The 17,675-nt window shown below is 42.9% G+C and overlaps 1 protein-coding gene across 8 annotated transcripts in view; it reads right to left on the bottom strand.

Moving 5' to 3' along the window:
- LMNTD1 (lamin tail domain containing 1) overlaps positions 1 to 17,675 on the bottom strand; it is an 89,516-nt gene that overhangs the window by 28,721 nt on the left and 43,120 nt on the right. The window contains exon 7 of one of the 8 annotated variants that reach the window (XM_082240169.1): positions 2,012 to 2,079. The exons of the other annotated variants lie outside the window; for them this stretch is intronic. Coding sequence (XP_082096295.1) covers positions 2,044 to 2,079 — 36 coding nt within the window. The 3' untranslated portion in view covers positions 2,012 to 2,043. The remainder of the gene's footprint in view (positions 1 to 2,011; positions 2,080 to 17,675) is intronic. 8 annotated transcript variants of the gene reach the window in all.

Genomic DNA, 17,675 nt, shown 5'->3' with positions numbered 1-17,675 from the left:
TCTTTATTACATTGTTAACTTCCATCATTGATACCAGGGAATTTAACCTCTTTATTTTTTCTTCTGTGGTATTTGGAATTTTGTGTTGAATTAAATACTGCTCTATCTCATCTATTTCTTATATAAATTTTCATAATAAAATTTTATATAAATTTTCATAATAATTTGCAAAGCTCTGAATAATCATTTGTGGGTCTTCTGTTACTTTTTCTCCTATCTTCAATCTGTTAATTAATTTTCCGTTCCGCCTTTTTTTCAACTGCCAGGCTAGGAGCTTACCGTATTTTTTGCCCCATAGGACACACCGGCCCATAGGACGTACCTAGTTTTTTTGGGGGGAAATAAAGGAGAAATTTTTTTATCCCCCCCCCCAGGTGTGCTGTGCTAATCCCGAAGCTTGGGGCGTGTGGAGCTCAGCGCGCCCCAAGCTTCTGAGTGCCGGGAAGGTGTCCGCTAGCCCTGGGAGAGCTGGGTCTCCCACGGCTAGCAGATAGCTTCCTGAAGCCTGGAGAGCGAGAGGGGTCGGTACGCACCGACCCCCCTCGCTCTTCAGGCTTCAGCGAAAGCCTGCCTTCGCCCCATAGGACACACACAGATTTCCCCTTCATTTTTGGAGGGGGAAAAGTGCGTCCTATAGGGCGAAAAATACGGTACTTGGTTTATTGGCAAATTCATAGAGATTTAAGCATTTAACAGAAAGGGACTATACTTATATATAATATGGTCAATTCTGTTCCTTCCCCCAGTACTTCCCTCAGTAAATTAGGTAATTCAGTTTAATATTCCCCGCTTCCAATTTCCACACAAATTTGGTCTCTTTTACTGATATTTTATGAATTCATCACTTTTTAAATCTCTCTCTCCTCCCCCTTATTATCTTCTAAGGTATATGAATTTCCAATAGAAATTGCCTAAGGTGTGCAAATTCAGCAGAAATACAAATTTATAAGAAGAGCAGCAAACAAAATAAGCTAAAAACCTTGGTAAATTTAAAAGGCAGATTACAAATCCTATATAATGTCCCATTGTAATTCAAGCAGTGGCTAATTTTACAGTATAGGTGTTGAATACAATCTTGACCTGGAGCTAGACTAATAGGATGACAAGGTCAATTATCTTTTGAAACCCTTTTGCTATGCAGAGAAGCAGTGTTTGGTGAATTTTGTTTAGAGAGTAGACTGTATTTGTTGCAAGTTGTTTATTGCAGTAAATACATAAATTGGAAAGAAAAGTTTCTAGTTACAGTCTAACTCATTGGTTGTCAACCCGTGTGCTGTGGTACCCTAGGGGGACTTGAGGAATGTTCAGGGGAGCTGGGGGGGGGCGGTTGTCCTTTCATTAACTTGCAGCCCATAACTTCCTGCATTATCTCTCTTTCTCTTTCTCTCCGAAGAGCATTCATGGGAGCGGGCAGCCCATTATCTTCCGGCATCTCTCTCTCCTGCCCACCCCCCAGCGGCCATCCTTCCTCAAGTCCTCCTCCTTGCTACCTCCCAGACACGTTCCAGATTCCGAGTCTCTCTCCCCCCGCTCCCCACTGCTCTCCTTCCATGAGCTCAGGGCAACTAGAGCCCAAGGTTTGCCTTAATTTGTGTTCCTGATTACAGATTGGGTTGCCCTTGCCTGTCATGAACGTGCAGCTAAGGGAGAAATTTCTGATGTCTTGTTATGATGTCTGATGCTTCTAAGAGGCGGCTGCCCCATTGATATGTGGGGAGGAATCCCTGCTTTCCTTTGACCTCTTCCTCCCCTCCCTCTCTCTCTCACACACAACTCAACACATTTATTCATGACATAAAGGGCATAAAAAGTAGTTTGAAAGAGGTTGGAGAAGATATAGCCTCGCCAAATAGTAAAATTGTCTGTGTATGTATCTGGCTTTCATTCAACTTCAAGTAGATCTCATCAGAGAATAATAGATCATTTAAGGAATTATAAGAAGTATTATGACTGTATGATATAATAATAATAATAATAATAATAATAATAATAATAATAATAATGCACATACCAGAGAGTAAGTCCTATTGAATGCAGTGGGACTTACTTCTGTGCAGTAAAGGCTTGCAGATTAAGGCTCTAAAGAATAAAATAAAAGAATAAACACTCCACATGTTTCCTTAAAAATTGCTGGCTGCTGAACCATTGCAATTAAAGAATTTAAAGTGGATTGGGTACATTTTCCTTCCAAATTATAGGAAGGGATAAATACAAAGTGCTTCGTATATCAGCATCACATTTCTTTCATTACAGGTATTTTATTTTCAGTATAAAGAGGACTCAGTTTTTGTAGCTGGTTGTAGGCAGCAGTGCCCTCTTTATGTATTCACATGGTGTAAACATGTATGTTGTCCTTAAGATCCAAACACACACACAGAGAATGAACACACAAGCAAGCAATACTCCAAAGTGCTTCTGTTCCCCAAAAGGGCAGAAGGTGGTGTTTTGATCTCTTCACCACTTTTAATTGATATCTGAGGTTGAGGGAAGCAAAAGAAGAAGGAAGGAAGCAACAAAACTCTCCCTTTTCAACTTTGCTCAGAGATCAACTGAAATATACTCAGAGTCGCAAGGTGATTTCATGCTCTTTATTCAGCTCATAGTGGTGAGGAGGAATGAATGAAAGTCCCCTCACAGTATCTGCTTTATATACATTATTTACACAATGGGCTGCACATGATTGGCTAATTCCGGAATTCTACTGTAAGCCAATCAGGTTGTGGATTCACTTCAATCTGGAGCAGGATTGGGTGGTTCCTGCCAACCAATCATACTGCTGCATTGTTCTAGGACCAATCAGACTGCTGCATTCTGAATCCTATTGTTCTAGGACTAATCAGACTGCTGCATTGTTCTAGGACCAATCAGACTGCTGCATTCTGAATCCTATTGTTCTAGGACTAATCAGACTGCTGCAATTTGGATCCTATTGTTCTCAGTACATAACATCAACCTTCTCCAGTATTTCTCTTTCACACCCAGTTCCAAAAACAGACGATGGAAAGGGAAAGGAGAATAATTTCCCAGGTTTTCCTGCTTCCCCTTGCAAATTAGCACCCCTCTGGTGCTCAGCATCTACTCTATGAAAGACGTGAAGGACGCTTTTGGATTCTGGAGCCACAAGGAGGGGTGATTCTGCGGCAAGGAGGGGCCGTGGTTGGAGGAAGCCCCTCGCAAGCTGGGAGCTTCAGTGGCGGCACCCCTCTAGAGGCTTCCCCCAGGGCTGAGCCCCTGGCTAGCCCCTCCCCTGTTAACTACGGGGCAGTGTTCTGTATTTGGATCCTGTCTCTCTGCATACGCCATTCTGCTTTCTTCTCCTTCCTTCATCTTTTTTATGTTAAAATTTAATGGCCCCTTCGTTTCTTGTTTCCTCAACTCCTATCGGATACTCCCCCTTTCAAATCTAAACCTCCCCCACCCCATCCCATTTATGGTAGTGGCCTATTTTTTGTTTTTCTTTCTGGATTTTTCAGCACCCTAAACTTGGCCAGGTTTGTGGGTGAAAACATCCACAGCCTTTCTTTGGTGGAGGTAGCCATGTGAAGCATGCTGATTTCCTTGCCATTTCCATCTAACATTCTGAAGAATGGCCCACTTCCATCTTGATTTTATGGGTATGTGTTTTAGTTGGTAGTTTTGCTGATGGTTCACTTATAATTGCTAATCTTGATTGTAAACTCACATCCATTGAATTTAAAAGCTAGATATAAATGCCCGTAATAAATAAATAAGTGCATTGGACATTTCTGTCATCAGTTATGTAGGCCTGTAGCTTGATGGTGTGTGTGCCTGGATGTGTGTGTGTTCTATAAGGAGGGTTGTAAAAATAACTCTGAAAGTGGGGAGTGTCCTCTATGTTTCTCTCTCCTAATTTTGGAAAAGGCAGCCTGGGGCTGCCACGTGGAGTGTGTCAGCTCAGCCCTGCAAAGTGGTGCCATTGCTTGGGTTCCCATCGACATGTGGGCACCCACTTACACGCAAGCCAAAAATGGCTCCAAAAAGGGGCAGAGCAGAATGGGGGGGGCAGAACTTGGGAACCCACTTACATGTGTCCTGTAACAAAACCCCAGTGTAAGTGGGTAGTTCTTCAAGGGAGCTGTGGACTCAAAAATGTTGAGAACCACACTGGTCTAACTAACTAGTCTAGAGAAGAACATGACAACCATGCTTGTTCCTTTGTTCTCTCAGATGATAGTTAAAGATGACCTTTCATCAAAGCCTGAGAGAAAAGTGTAAGAAGGAAGAAATAGTCGTAAAACAGGATGCAGCCTGGGAGTATCAGTCTAAACAAGGAGGAGATTCAAAAGCTATAGACCAAACATGTTCACAAGGAATAGACCAAACAGGAAGGGAGGAGAAGCATCATTATATGTAAAGGATGTGTACACCTGTGAAGAAACCCATGACCTGGAGCATGGAAAGCAGATGGAGAGTAAATACTGTAGGAGAGAGAAACAACAGTGACCTTATTGTGGGTGTCTGCTATAGACTACCAAGTCAGACAGAAGACTTGGATGATGCCTTCCTAGAGCAGATTACCAAACATTCAAAAAGGAGAGATAATCAACTTCCTCAATATCTGTTGGAACTCAAACTCTGCCAATAATGTAAGGTCCAACAAATTCCTCCATTTCCCCACTGACTTTCCCAGAAGGTGGAAGAAGTAACAAGGGGATCATCTATCTTGGACCTAGTCATCACCAACAGGGAGGAACTGTCCAATGAAGTGGAAGTACTCAGAAACTTGGGAGGAAGTGATCATGTCCTCCTGGGTTTCATGATACAGAGGCAAGGGAAAGCTGAGTGTAGTAGGACATGCACTCTGGACTTTAAGACTGTCAAGTTCAATAAGCTTAAGGAGCTACTGGGTGAGATCCCATGGTCAGAGATACTCAGAAAGAAGGGAGTCAAAGATGGATGGGAATTGCTAAACAGAAATATATTGAAGACCCAAATGCAGACAATTCCAACAAGAAATAAAAATGGGAGGCATCTAAGGAAATCAGTATGGCTGCATAAGGAGCTTACAGATGAGCTGAGAGTTGAGAAGGGCATGTATAAGAAATGGAAGAAAGGGGAAATCACAAAGGAAGAGTATAGACGAGTAGCCAACAGTTGCACGGGGAAAGTCAGGCTGGCTAAAGCTCACAATGAGCTCAGGCTTGCAAGAGAGGTTAATAATAATAATAATAATACAGTGGTGCCCCGCAAGACGAATGCCTCGCAAGACGGAAAACTCGCTAGACGAAAGAGTTTTCCGTTTTGGAGGTGCTTCGCAAAACAAATTTCCTTTTTTTATATATAAAATTTTTTATTGGTTTTACAGATTTTTTAGGACAATAAAAACATATAAAAAGACATACAAACACGTATAGTTTCATAACCTTTTTTCATAAACCGTGTTTCTCCGACTTCCCCATACCTCCCCTTTCTGCATCCCAGTGTCCAAGAAGTTTTTAGCAACTCTAAATACATCTGTCAGTCCTCTGTCCTCTTACTCTTTTCTTCATCTAATCTTATTTCGCTGTAACCCTTTCTTACTCAAACCTCGACATTCTAACATTCAGCAAGTTTATAATAGTCCTTAAGGTAAATCTTAAATTTCTTCCATTCTTCTTCCGCCGTCTCCTTTCCCCGATCGCGGATTCTGCCAGTCATCTCAGCTAGTGTCATATAGTCCATCACTTTCATCTGCCATTCTTCCAAGGTGGGTAGATCTTGTGTCTTCCAATATTTTGCGATGAGTATTCTTGCTGCTGTTGTAGCATACATAAAGAAAGTTCTGTCTTTCTTTGACACCACTTGGCCGACAATGCCCAAGAGAAAGGCCTCTGGTTTTTTAAGGAAAGTACATTTAAGTACCTTTTTCATTTCATTATATATCATTTCCCAGAAAGCCTTAATCTTCGGGCATGTCCACCAAAGGTGATAGAAAGTACCTTCAGTTTCTTTACATTTCCAACACTTATTATCAGGCAAATGATAAATTTTTACTAGCTTGACTGGGGTCATGTACCACCTGTAAACCATTTTCATAATATTTTCCTTTAAGGCATTACATGCCGTAAATTTAATACCGGTGTTCCACAACCATTCCCAGTCAGCAGACATGATGTTACGCAAAACAAATTTCCTATGGGCTTGCTTCGCAAGACGGCAATGTCTTGCGGGTTCCTGCTGGTTTTTTTCCTTCCCCCCCTTTTTCTAAGCCGCTAAGCCGCTTATCAGCTGATCCGATCAGCAGATAAGCCGCTAAAAGCCGCTAATAGCGCTAATCCGCTAATCCGTCAATGGGCTTGCTTCGCAAGACGAAAAAACCGCTAGACGAAGAGAATCACAGAACGGATTCTTTTCGTCTTGCGAGGCACCACTGTAATAATAAAGGTTTATTTCGCTATGTCCAAAGTAAGAGGAAAAACAAGCAAGCGGTAGGCCTTCTGCGAGCAAAAGACACAGAAATGCTATTGGGTGACAGAGAGGTGGGACTACTCGACACCTACTTTGCCTCTGTCTTCACCCAAAAGGAAAGCAATGCCCAACCTGGTGATAAGAAAATAAATGATGTAAGGAGGGAACAGCTGCCCGTAACAGGAAAAAAGGTAGTAAAGGGATACCTAGCTACTTTAAATGAATTCCAGTCTCAAGGGCCTGATGAACTGCATCCATGGGGTACTAAAGGAACTTGCAGATGTAATAATAATAATAATAATAATAATAATAATAATAATAATAATAATAGCATCTTAAAAAGCAGAGACATCACCTTGCCAACAAAGGTCTGTATAGTTAAAGCTATGGTTTTCCCAGTAGTGATGTATGGAAGTGAGAGCTGGACCATAAAGAAGGCTGATTGCCAAAGAATTGATGCTTTTGGAGGAGACTCTTGAGAGTCCCATGGACTGCAAGAAGATCAAACCTATCCATTCTGAAGGAAATCAGCCCTGAGTGCTCAGTGGAAGGACAGATCATGAAGCTGAGGCTCCCATACTTTGGCCACCTCATGAGAAGAGAAGACTCCCTGGAAAAGACCCTGATGTTGGGAAAGATGGAGGGCACAAGGAGAAGGGGACGACAGAGGACGAGATGGCTGGATAGTGTTCTCGAAGCTACCAGCATGAGTTTGACCAAAGTGCGGGAGGCAGTGGAAGACAGGAGTGCCTGGTGTGCTCTGGTCCAGGGGGTCACAAAGAGTCGGACATGACTAAACGACTAAAGAACAACATGCAGTTCCTTCAATCCATGAAGTGACACTTTCTGCATACCGCAGTCACCAACCAACAGTAAGCAGCCCAGAGAAAAGCCACATAGTTTGCAAACTTTGCATGAAAGGACCAGAATATGGGTTCAGATTCAGAACTCATTAAAAAATCTAAAATCTAGGCTGCATGATATCCTGGGCAGATAAGTGCTCTCCGTATAGCTTATGTCTTGCACACATCAGCCCTTAGATATCCCATCAGATTCTTGGTCACCTGGGATACTGTAACAATTTCCAGTTAGTTCGTTTGGTTGTGCTCAAATCATAAACCAGTCCTTTTCCTTTGAGGAGTATAAAATGGAAATGCTAATCATGACTTATCTCACAGGACTGTTTTAAGGAGGACCATGAAGGGGCACATGTACAAAACCCTTATTCATTGTTTACATTCCAGTGCACTCTTTATTTACTTACTTAGATCCCACTGAGCTCAATGGTGCTTAAAGCATCCCTCCCTCTGAAGTGAGTGGTGTTGCAGGACTGGTGGTCGGGTCTGTTTGTGATGCAAGTCTTTCACCATTTTGAATTTGCTCTCGCCCAGTTGCTGATGGAGCAATGGACAGCAAAAACAACTGACTTCTTTTTTTTGTATTGTTATAAAAAGGTAAAGGTACCCCTGCCCGTATGGGCCAGTCGTGACAGACTCTGGGGTTGCACGCTCATCTCGCTTAAGAGGCCGGGAGCCGGCGCCGTCCGAAGACACTTCCGGGTCACGTGGCCAGCGTGACTAAGCTGCATCTAGTGAGCCAGCACCAGTGCAGCACGCGGAAACGCCGTTTACCTTCCCGCTATAAAGCGGTCCCTATTTATCTACTTGCACTTAGGGGTGCTTTCGAACTGCTAGGTAGGCAGGAGCTGGGACCGAACGACGGGAGCTCACCCCGCTGCGGGGATTCGAACCGTCGACCTTTTGATCGACAGGTCCTAGGCTCTGTGGTTTAAACCACAGCGCCACCCGCTTCCCTTAGTATTGTTATAGATTTGGTCTAAACCTACGTGCAGAGGATGGCTACGAAGATGATCAAGGGCCTGGAAGCCAAGCCTTAGAAGGAATGGTTTAGCTGGGTATCTTTAGTTTGATAAAGAGGAGATGGAGAGGAGATAGGTGATGAACAATAGTGTCTTGCAGTAAATAAAAAAGAACCACGCAGAGTCAAAGATCCACAGCAAAAGCAAAACTTTACTGAGGCAAAAACTTTTTTCCGTGCAATGTACAAGGAGTAAAAAAGCAAAGAGAGAGCAAAGAGAGATAAAGCAGCTCACTGAGCCCAGGAATTTATCTCTCCTGGCTCCACATGACCCTGAGTTAGTCAAAACAATTTGAACCTTCCAGTTTCTTCCAGCACTTTCTAGTTTCTGCCCTCACATACCTTAGTCACGACAATAGGATACCCAACTCCAAATATCTCAAGGGCTGTCACATGGAGGAGGGAGAAAGAAAGGTTGTTTTCTCCTGTTCTTGAGGGTGGGACCTGGACCAATGGCTTCAAGTTACAAGAATGGAGATACTGACTAAAGATCAGGAAAACCTTTCTGACAGCAATGGCTGTTCAACCGTGGAATAGACTCTCACAAGTGGTGGTTGACTCTTCTTCTTTGGAGATTTCTAAGCAGAGGCTAGAAGGCCATCTGTCTAATATGATCTAGTTGAGATTCCTGCAGTGCAGGGGGTTGGACTAGATAACCCTCAGGCTTCCAGCTCTACAATTCTATGATTTGCTACTGTTCAAAAGCAGCAGTACCACCCACCCACCCACTGATAAAATGGTTGTCCAATGTGGAGGGCACTAACTGGCAGCACAGCCAGGTCAGACTACTGAAGGACCTTTCTGAGTCTTTGGGGCCCTCAGCCAGTATCCAACTTGGTCGATAGCTGGTGCCATCCCTGAGAGAATACTGAGCTAGACCAGCCAAACATCTGACTTGGTGTAATGTAGCTTCTTATTCCTACCTCACTACTGGTATTAGAACATTTGCCTTCCCACATGTTCCTCAGAACCAGATCTTGTCCTTTCACTACACATTAACCACTTTACCATCTGATTAAAATGAATAAAAAGTAATTGGCCTTTAGTATTCAGTCTTCAGTAGAATCCAGTCTACTTTCCCTTTATCCTGCCAAGAATATATACCCTCAACACATAATTATTTTTTCCTCAAAGGTGCTTCCAGCCAACTTTTCTGACTTTGCCTGCTCCTTCAGATAATTAATCTATTGCATTTCCAAATGCTTTTCAAAGGATCACAGAACTTGGAGTAAGTCCTTGAGGAATCCAATACAGTCAAACAACTGTCAAACAACTGTCAAACAATTAGGTCGTCATGGCTGACTCTGGGGTTGCGGTGCTCATCTCGCTTTATTGGCTGAGGGAGCTGGCGTACAGCTTCCGGGTCATGTGGCGAACCAGAGCAGCACACGGAAACGCCGCACTTTGACTTCTACTTGCACTTTGGTGTGCTTTCGAACTGCTAGGTTGGCCGGACCGAGCGACGGGAGCTCACCCCATCGTGGGGATTTGAACCGCCGACCTTCCGATCGGCAAGTCCTAGGCTCTGTGGTTTAACCCACAGCGCCACCCGCATCCCTCAAACAACTGTAACAGCCCTCAAAAACTTGGTTCAGAAATCCTAGCTAATGAAAATCAGTGGAGCTACACCATTATTCAACAATTGTTGGTAGATCTGTCCTCTGTTGGTGTGGAGAGCTGGTTTTGATCTGCTATAGAAAAATAACATCTCCACCTTTTTAGAAAGCATTCTCAAGAACAGATGTGAGGCTCAAGCTGGTCCATATGAAAGAAGGAAGAAATGCCAAATGGAGAACAGTTTCCACTAGAGGCCCTTTCCCCTCCACTGTTTAATCTACTGTGTATCCTCCATGCTATGTTGGATGATAAGTCTGTCTTTAGCTGAAGGTGGCACTTCAGGGAGCAACAGACACCCTGGGCCTTTATTAAGGGTTTAATCCAGAGCTTTCCAAACTGTTTCATACTTCTCCTGGGGCTCAAAAGGGGTTAGTTTAACCTCCGGTTTGCTAGTAAAACTGAATTACTGTGTCATGAAATGATGCATGTCTAAAAAATGTGTCACCAACATTAAACGTTTGGAAAGCTCTGGGTTAATCCAACATGTTAAACAGTTGGATAGTTAAACTATGGAACTCACCCCCACAGGAGGCAGTGATGGCCATCAACTTGGAGAGCTTTAAAACAGAATTAGGCAAATCCATTGAGAATTAGGCTGCCCAGAAAGTAAGACCCCAAGGTGGTTGTCACCAATGGAAGCTAAGGCTCAGAAAAGACTCAATATGGAGGCCAACTGGCCAAAATATTGGGAGATAGTAGAAAAAGATGGAGACACATGGAGACTGCAGAGTTTTGAGAAATTGAAGGACAAAGTGTGAGATTGGCTACATTATTGTCAGATTAGGGAGGCCTTTAATATGGATAAAAAAACAGGCTTCCAGGTGGAAAAATCGAAACTAGAAACAGAACTGTTAGAACCAAAAATTAAGGTACTTTCAAGAATGTATAACTTGCTGTTAAAATGGAAAAACTCAGGATGAAACAGTTAAATCAGCCATGATAAAATGGGCACAAGACATTGGCTACAATATTATGTTTGCTGACTGGGAACGGTTATGGACCACTGGTGTGAAATTCACGGCATGTAATGCCCTGAAAGAAAATATTATGAAAATGATATATAGGTGGTACATGACCCCAGTCAAGCTTGCAAAAATATACCATTTGCCAGACAATAAATGTTGGAAGTGTAAAGAAACTGAGGGAAAATTCTTCCACCTTTGGAGGACATGCCCAAAGATTAAGGCTTTCTGGGAAATGATCTATAATGAACTGAAAAGGGTATTTAAATATACCTTCCCTAAGAAACCAGAGGCCTTTCTTTTGGGCATTGTTGGCCAAATGGTGTTAAAGAAGGACAGAACTTTCTTTATGTATGCAGTAACAGCAGCAAGGATACTCATCGCAAAATACTGGAAGACACAAGATTTGCCCACACTGGAAGAATGGCAGATGCAACTGATAGACTACATGGAACTGGCAGAAATGACTGGCAGAATCCGAGACCTGGGAGAAGAGATAGTGGAGGAGGACTGGAAGAAATTTAAGGACTATTTACAAAAAATATTGTAAATTGTATGAATGTTAGAATGATGCAGGATTTAAAGATAATATGGCATTAGTGATATATTTGAAAGGAGTATGCAAAATTGGTTTATAAGAACAAAGGTGAAATTTGAATAACATTATGTCAAGCTTAAATATTTGACAACAAAGGGAAAAATTGGAGACATAAATAGTTGAAACGTATAACTTAAAATAAGTTTTGAGAGAAGGTGAAATATTGCTGAATAAGATTTTGTAAATGGGAATACAGAAAAGGGAGATGCGAGGGAGTCAAGAAAGAGGGTTATGGAAATAACATCTAAGAAAGTGAACTCCCCCCCCCCTCTAATGCCTTTTTTCATGTTTTTTCTCCTTTTTTATGTGTTTAATGTCTGTATTTTTGTATTGTATTGTTTTTTGTGATTTTGTATTTTCTTTGTTTTTTATTTGTGAAAACCTAATAAAATATTTATATATATATATAAAAAGAGAGAATGAGGCTGTCCATGGCTGCTAGTCATGATGGAGGTTGGGCTCTGCCTCCACCAACTTGGAGCCAGCAGTGCTGCTGAACACCAGAAGCTCTTGTGCTCAGGGGGCATCCTGCAGGCACCTGGGTGGACACGGTGAGAGCAGGGTGCCAGGTGAGGTGGCCGGATCCAGCTGGCTCTGATGTTCCTCAACTTTAACCAGACCCAAGGGGGCACAAGGCATTCTGTCCCCTCCCCTGAGGCAAAGTCGCACTTGCTGCCCAGTGCCACCCCACGCATTGACTTTCAGGCCAAGGCTCCCACCCAACAACTTGGAAGGAGGACCCCAGGGAGGCACCGTGGTTGAGAGGGCATCAGGATTTAAAGTTTAGTAAACTGCTTGACTTTATAATAAGTGTTTAGTACCAGAGCAGTCAACAGCGGCAGGATAACCCCTCCCCCCAAACCCCCAAAATATTTGGGGGAGGTGCACAGAGGGCTGGAGGTGGAGAAGAGGGGCTGGCGGCACCATTGTGCAAGTGCAAACAAATAGACATCATTACTGACTTGGTCAGCTATGGAAGGGAACACACAAAACATTCATTGTCTAAATGACCAAAGTACAAGATGGAGATGAAGTACTGAAGTAATTAATATGTACTGAAAACACTGTACTGAAAACAAAATGTGATTTTTCCCTTTTGTAAGATATTAAAGGAGAAGAAAAAACAGGGTTGGAGAATTTTGTATATATGGCTGTCTATTTTCAGTATGTTTTACTGCCACCCAATCTCCAAGCTATGTGAGATTCCAGGGGTCCCAGGCGCGCTTGCCAGGGTCTGTATTCCTTTTGGGGACAATGAGGCACAACAGAGACTGCGGTGTCTTTATGATATAGTTACACATATATACAACCTGTGTCTAGGTGGAGAGAGTTCATAGCATTCACAGCCCAAGAAGGTCCTGTTCCTCCCATTGCTGTCGCCTCAGATTCCAAGAAACCTCAAACATCATGTCTGAACTTCTCTGCCGCATAAAACAGACTGCCCGCCTTGTGTTCAGTCCCCCCTCCCAGCTTACAAGAGGGAACACTTTTTCCTGTTCGCCCACTCCTCCTTGCCCACTGCAATTCTGGAAGCTCCCCCCTCCCAACTATAGAATGGTCTTTTGCTGCTTACCCCGTGCTCAGGGCAGTCCAGCAGAGAGCCTTCCTTCTTGACGGCTTACCGACTCTGCCTTTGTTTCATAATAGCCCATCCCCAGGCAATTCCCTGGTCAGGAAAACAAGCCTAGCCTATTTTTTTACATTGCTAAATCCATTGATTAAACACCAACATTTACTAAAGCCAGGAATTATGAGGTTTGCTTAACTTCTAACCCCTTTAATGAATCCAGAGATTTTAGGGGAGCCTTGCCCTCAACTTATAACAATATGTTTTCTTTGTATTCACTGTTGTTCATATTTATAATAATTTAAATCCCTTTTGCGCCTCCATTTTAACAGATAACTTAAGTGGCTATTTTAAACAGCAGGTTTGCATGAGGGAGGGACACAACTATTCATATATTACTAGGAAAGTTTTGAGAGAAGCTGAGTCACTAACTTCCCAGCAATAAAACCTCAAAATGGAGCACTAAGTGCTGACTCCACCAAACATACCTCATGGATTGCAGCAGCTGTTCTAAAGATATCTAAAGGGGGTGTAGAGGAGAGATTTAAAGTGGATGTGTCCTAACTGAAAGGCATACTCAGATTCTGAGAAGCAAGCAGATGCAAAGCATAAATGAAGTTGTGATCTCACTGAGTGTGTACTTTTGTGGGTTTGTATCCACGGATCACATGTTACATTGTCAGTTATGTTGTTGAGGGCTTGGGGCTTCCTCTACAGATAAGGCACCCATAACTCTGGCCTTTTCAACACCATTTGAGCTGTTTACAAAGTGGAAAGCTTTTCTGGAGTTGGGGTGCTTCCAGATAGGTATTTATTGTGGGGTGGGTGCTCCCTGCCCATGCAAGTTTTCTGCAGTGTTGACACAATATCATTAGAATGCCAACCTGTAATCCCCCTACCACTTAGTCCAGATTTACCCTTTACATGCAAATTCCAGTAAGTTAACAACAACAAACTGTTGCCAACAACTTGTTTGTGATAGCTGAGTAATTCATTTGCAAATTAAGCCCCAGTCTGGAAGCACCCCAACTTTGAGAACTGTAGTCCTACTTCTTTCACTTGTAAACACACAGTTTCATTAAAGGACAGATCATGGACTGCATCCAAATGTAGTCATATTTTTGTACACCTTTTATCTTAACACATGCACTTTTGTGCACATTTTGACTAAAATATGTACTTACATGTATTTCAGTACATTTCTGAGCAGAGAACTGTACTTCAAAATTTGGGGAAGGGTAACTGTTCTGATCTGGGTTTTAGTTTTGGAAGTGCAAATCAGCTCAATTCACATAAAAATGTGAGCTGAACAAAATTCCTGGGCACCCCTAAGTCCTCCTGGTTTCTACGAGTCTTCAGTAACTACAGTGGTACCTCGGGTTACAGACGCTTCAGGTTACAGACTCTGCTAACCCAGAAATAGTACCTTAGGTTAAGAACTTTGCTTCAGGATGAGAATAGAAATCGTGCGGCGGCAGCGGGAGGCCCCATTAGCTAAAGTGGTGGTTCAGGTTAAGAACAGTTTCAGGTTAAGAACAGATCTCCAGAATGAATTAAGTTCTTAACCTGAGGTACCACTGTATCACTTGATCTGGTTTGAACCCTGTGAGCTCAAGAAGAAAAGTATCAACAAGCTGTTTTTCTTTGCTCTGATTTTGGCCCCTCTGCCACATTTTAGGAGAGCTATGAACTATTTAAGCTTTTGATTATGCCTGCACTTAATGGCCTAACCACTAGTTCAGAAAATTACCATTACCCTCCCGCTGCCTTCTCCCTCACCTGTCTTACACATGCTTCCTGCAGTTGTGCTTTGAAATACCATACCGTAGCAACAGAAACTTCCTCAGGCACAAATAATTCCTAGCAGAGCCTGACTGCTTTCCCTTTGTGTTGCTGGGGCTTGATCACAGTGAAAAACATACCCTGTTTATTGCTGTATCAAATCAACTACTCAGACCACTGTTAGTGTTTTAGGCCAGTTCCATTTTATGTTATTATTCTGGCCTCAAGTTCCAATGCAGCCCTACGCCATCTGGTTCTGAATATTCATAGGCTTTGTTTATTGCCAGTTTGGCAGATGATATATGTAGAACTATCTATGTTACACCAATGGACTATATTGATTTATGCATGGGAGATAGATGTCTGACCCAAATGCTAATCAAAGAGGAGAAGACATTAATGTGGCCTAGCAGACAGCACAGTTTTAGTTCCCCTACTTGGTCCAACTTTTTGCTCTTTGGAAATTATTATACAATACAGTAGATGAACAAACAAAACAGGACAAATCTAGTTTTATACTTCATGGCTCTACAAGAAGGCAACAGGCAATGCAAGTTGCAAACCACAGAAAACCCAATCTGTTAAGTTGTGGGCGAACATAGCAGACGACACAGCGATTTCTCCAGAGCAGCTCTTTATTTGTAAGCTGGACAGAACTGAACAGCAAACAGCTCAGCCGGCCTGCTTTTATAGGCAGCCGGCTGTCAACATTGTAGCAACAACAACCCAGGGTTTCCCGCCTAAAATAACTGACGTGGACCTGAGTGAAAACTGAGTGCTGGCCCAGGGTGAGAACTTCAGTACATAACACAATCTATGATATTATCGTATTAGCAGAAGCTCCCGGCCCCCAGCAGAGCCGGGCCTGGTGCTCGTCTCTGCAAGTGTTGGTTCCTCAGATGTTGGCAGAGGAGTGCCAGGCCTGCCAGGGGCACCTGCTTTGCGCCCCCTCAAAAATCCATGCCCAGGGCCACGGCCCCACTGGCACCCCCACATTATGCCTCTGGTCATGTGGCCTGCCCTGCACCACCTCAGCTGGTGGGCTGCCTTCAGGAGGATGTTGTAATGTTGCAGCACTGAAATAAAAGTCAGCTATCAGTCTGATTGGCTTCTGTATGTGAAACGGGGAGAGGGCTGCATCTTGTCCTTTGCCTCAAACAGCAGAATATCTTGGGCATATGCCAGAAACCACATTCTTTTGTATTCAGTGGTCTGTGTTTGCCTTAGTCTGGACCAGGCACCCCCAAACTTGGCCCTCCAGGTGTTTTGGGACTACAATTCCCATCATCCCTGACCACTGGTCCTGTTAGCTAGGGATGATGGCAGTTGTAGTTCCAAAACATCTGGAGGGCCGAGTTTGGAGATGTCTGGTCTAGACTAAGGATTCTGAGCTCCTGTGTTCTGATTTGATACATGATATCCATTTCAGGCTTTGGGCCTCTGCCATTGGCCCTTAAACTCTGAGTCATGGTTTGCAGCTTGGACGTTTAGACAGCCAATCACGTTGGGAGTGGGAGTGGCTCAGGCCTTCAGAAATGTATATAAGCAGTTGCTTTGCCCCTGCTGTCCAGTTCTGTTAGTTCAATCAAGGTTCTTGCTGTTGTCACTGTGTCTTGCCTCATGGGAACCCACCTATACTTCACATATAATTTCTTCAACAGAGGTAGATGTCTGTTGCTACAGAAAATAAGCAACCCAACAGAAAAAGCTTTAAGCATTTAGAGAAACTAGATTGTCTCTATACTTACAGGTTTTCCTGCCAGCCAAATCCACAACAGGTGTACCTAAAGGGTTGCCCAAGAAACCTTTACTTCATGAAACAAATATTCACCCTAAAGTTTTGATTCTAAGGATTCAAATTTGTAAACTGCAATTTCAATTCTCTTGTTTACCCTTGTGAAATGAATTAAGAGAGTTGTAATGTCACCTTATTTTGAGTGTTCTGCTATACAGCAGCAAAGCACACACCACTTGAAGTTTCCAAGGGAAGCAATTCAACAGCTTTCACGTCTGCTGTTTACCCTTTGCATCCTCAACGTTCCCTGGCAACGCAAGATCACCCAGCAAGTAGATCAGGCTGACCTAACTAACATCTGGATAGTCTCAGAGAAGCCTTTGCTGATATATATTTGCATAGGATGCAAGACTGTTGCACACCAAAATACATACGGTAGTCTATTGTGAGATATTCAGCACTTGAAAACTAGAATTCACACAAGCTCCCATGTAGAAGTAGGATGTTTGTAAATGATACTTTGATTTAAATGAGTGTGTGTGTGTGTGTGTAGGAATTAAATGAGTGAAAGAAAAATTTTCTGAATTGCCAGATGATATTAGAGCTGACCAAAAATGGGAAGCCCATTTTCACCAGCTATTTTGGTAATCCCTAAAATAGAATGAATTGAAGGGGCTTGAAAGTGTAAACGGGGGAGTGGTATTAACCCTCATGATGTTCCTTTTTGAAAAGCTCAATTCACTAGAATTGATCTTGTGATACTATTATTTATTATGCACCCATAAATTCTCAAGGTGATGTGAGCTTTTGTGGATGAATTCCATGTATTTTGAAGCAATTCTTTTGTTGTAATTTTTGTGATATAATTTGTCAGTCGGTTGTGTGTGGTTGTACTGAGAACAGGGTCTTTACTCAAGGTCCTACCAAGCCAAAATGGCCAGGCCTGCTGCAGGTTAGACAAAAGCAACCCTGCAACAGTTTTGCTGCAATGAAATTGTCCGTACAGTGGTGCCTTGCAAGACGAAATTAATTCGTTCCGCAAGTTTTTTCTTCTTGCGAGTTTTTCGTCTTGCGATGCACGGTTTCCCATAGGAATGCATTGAAAATCAATTAATGCGTTCCTATGGA

The sequence above is a fragment of the Podarcis vaucheri genome, assembly GCF_965113315.1.
Source record: "Podarcis vaucheri genome assembly, chromosome: 10".
Classification (NCBI taxonomy): domain Eukaryota; kingdom Metazoa; phylum Chordata; class Lepidosauria; order Squamata; family Lacertidae; genus Podarcis; species Podarcis vaucheri.
The sequence above is the reverse complement of the archived record's forward strand: the minus strand, read 5'-3'. Positions and strand labels throughout refer to the sequence as shown.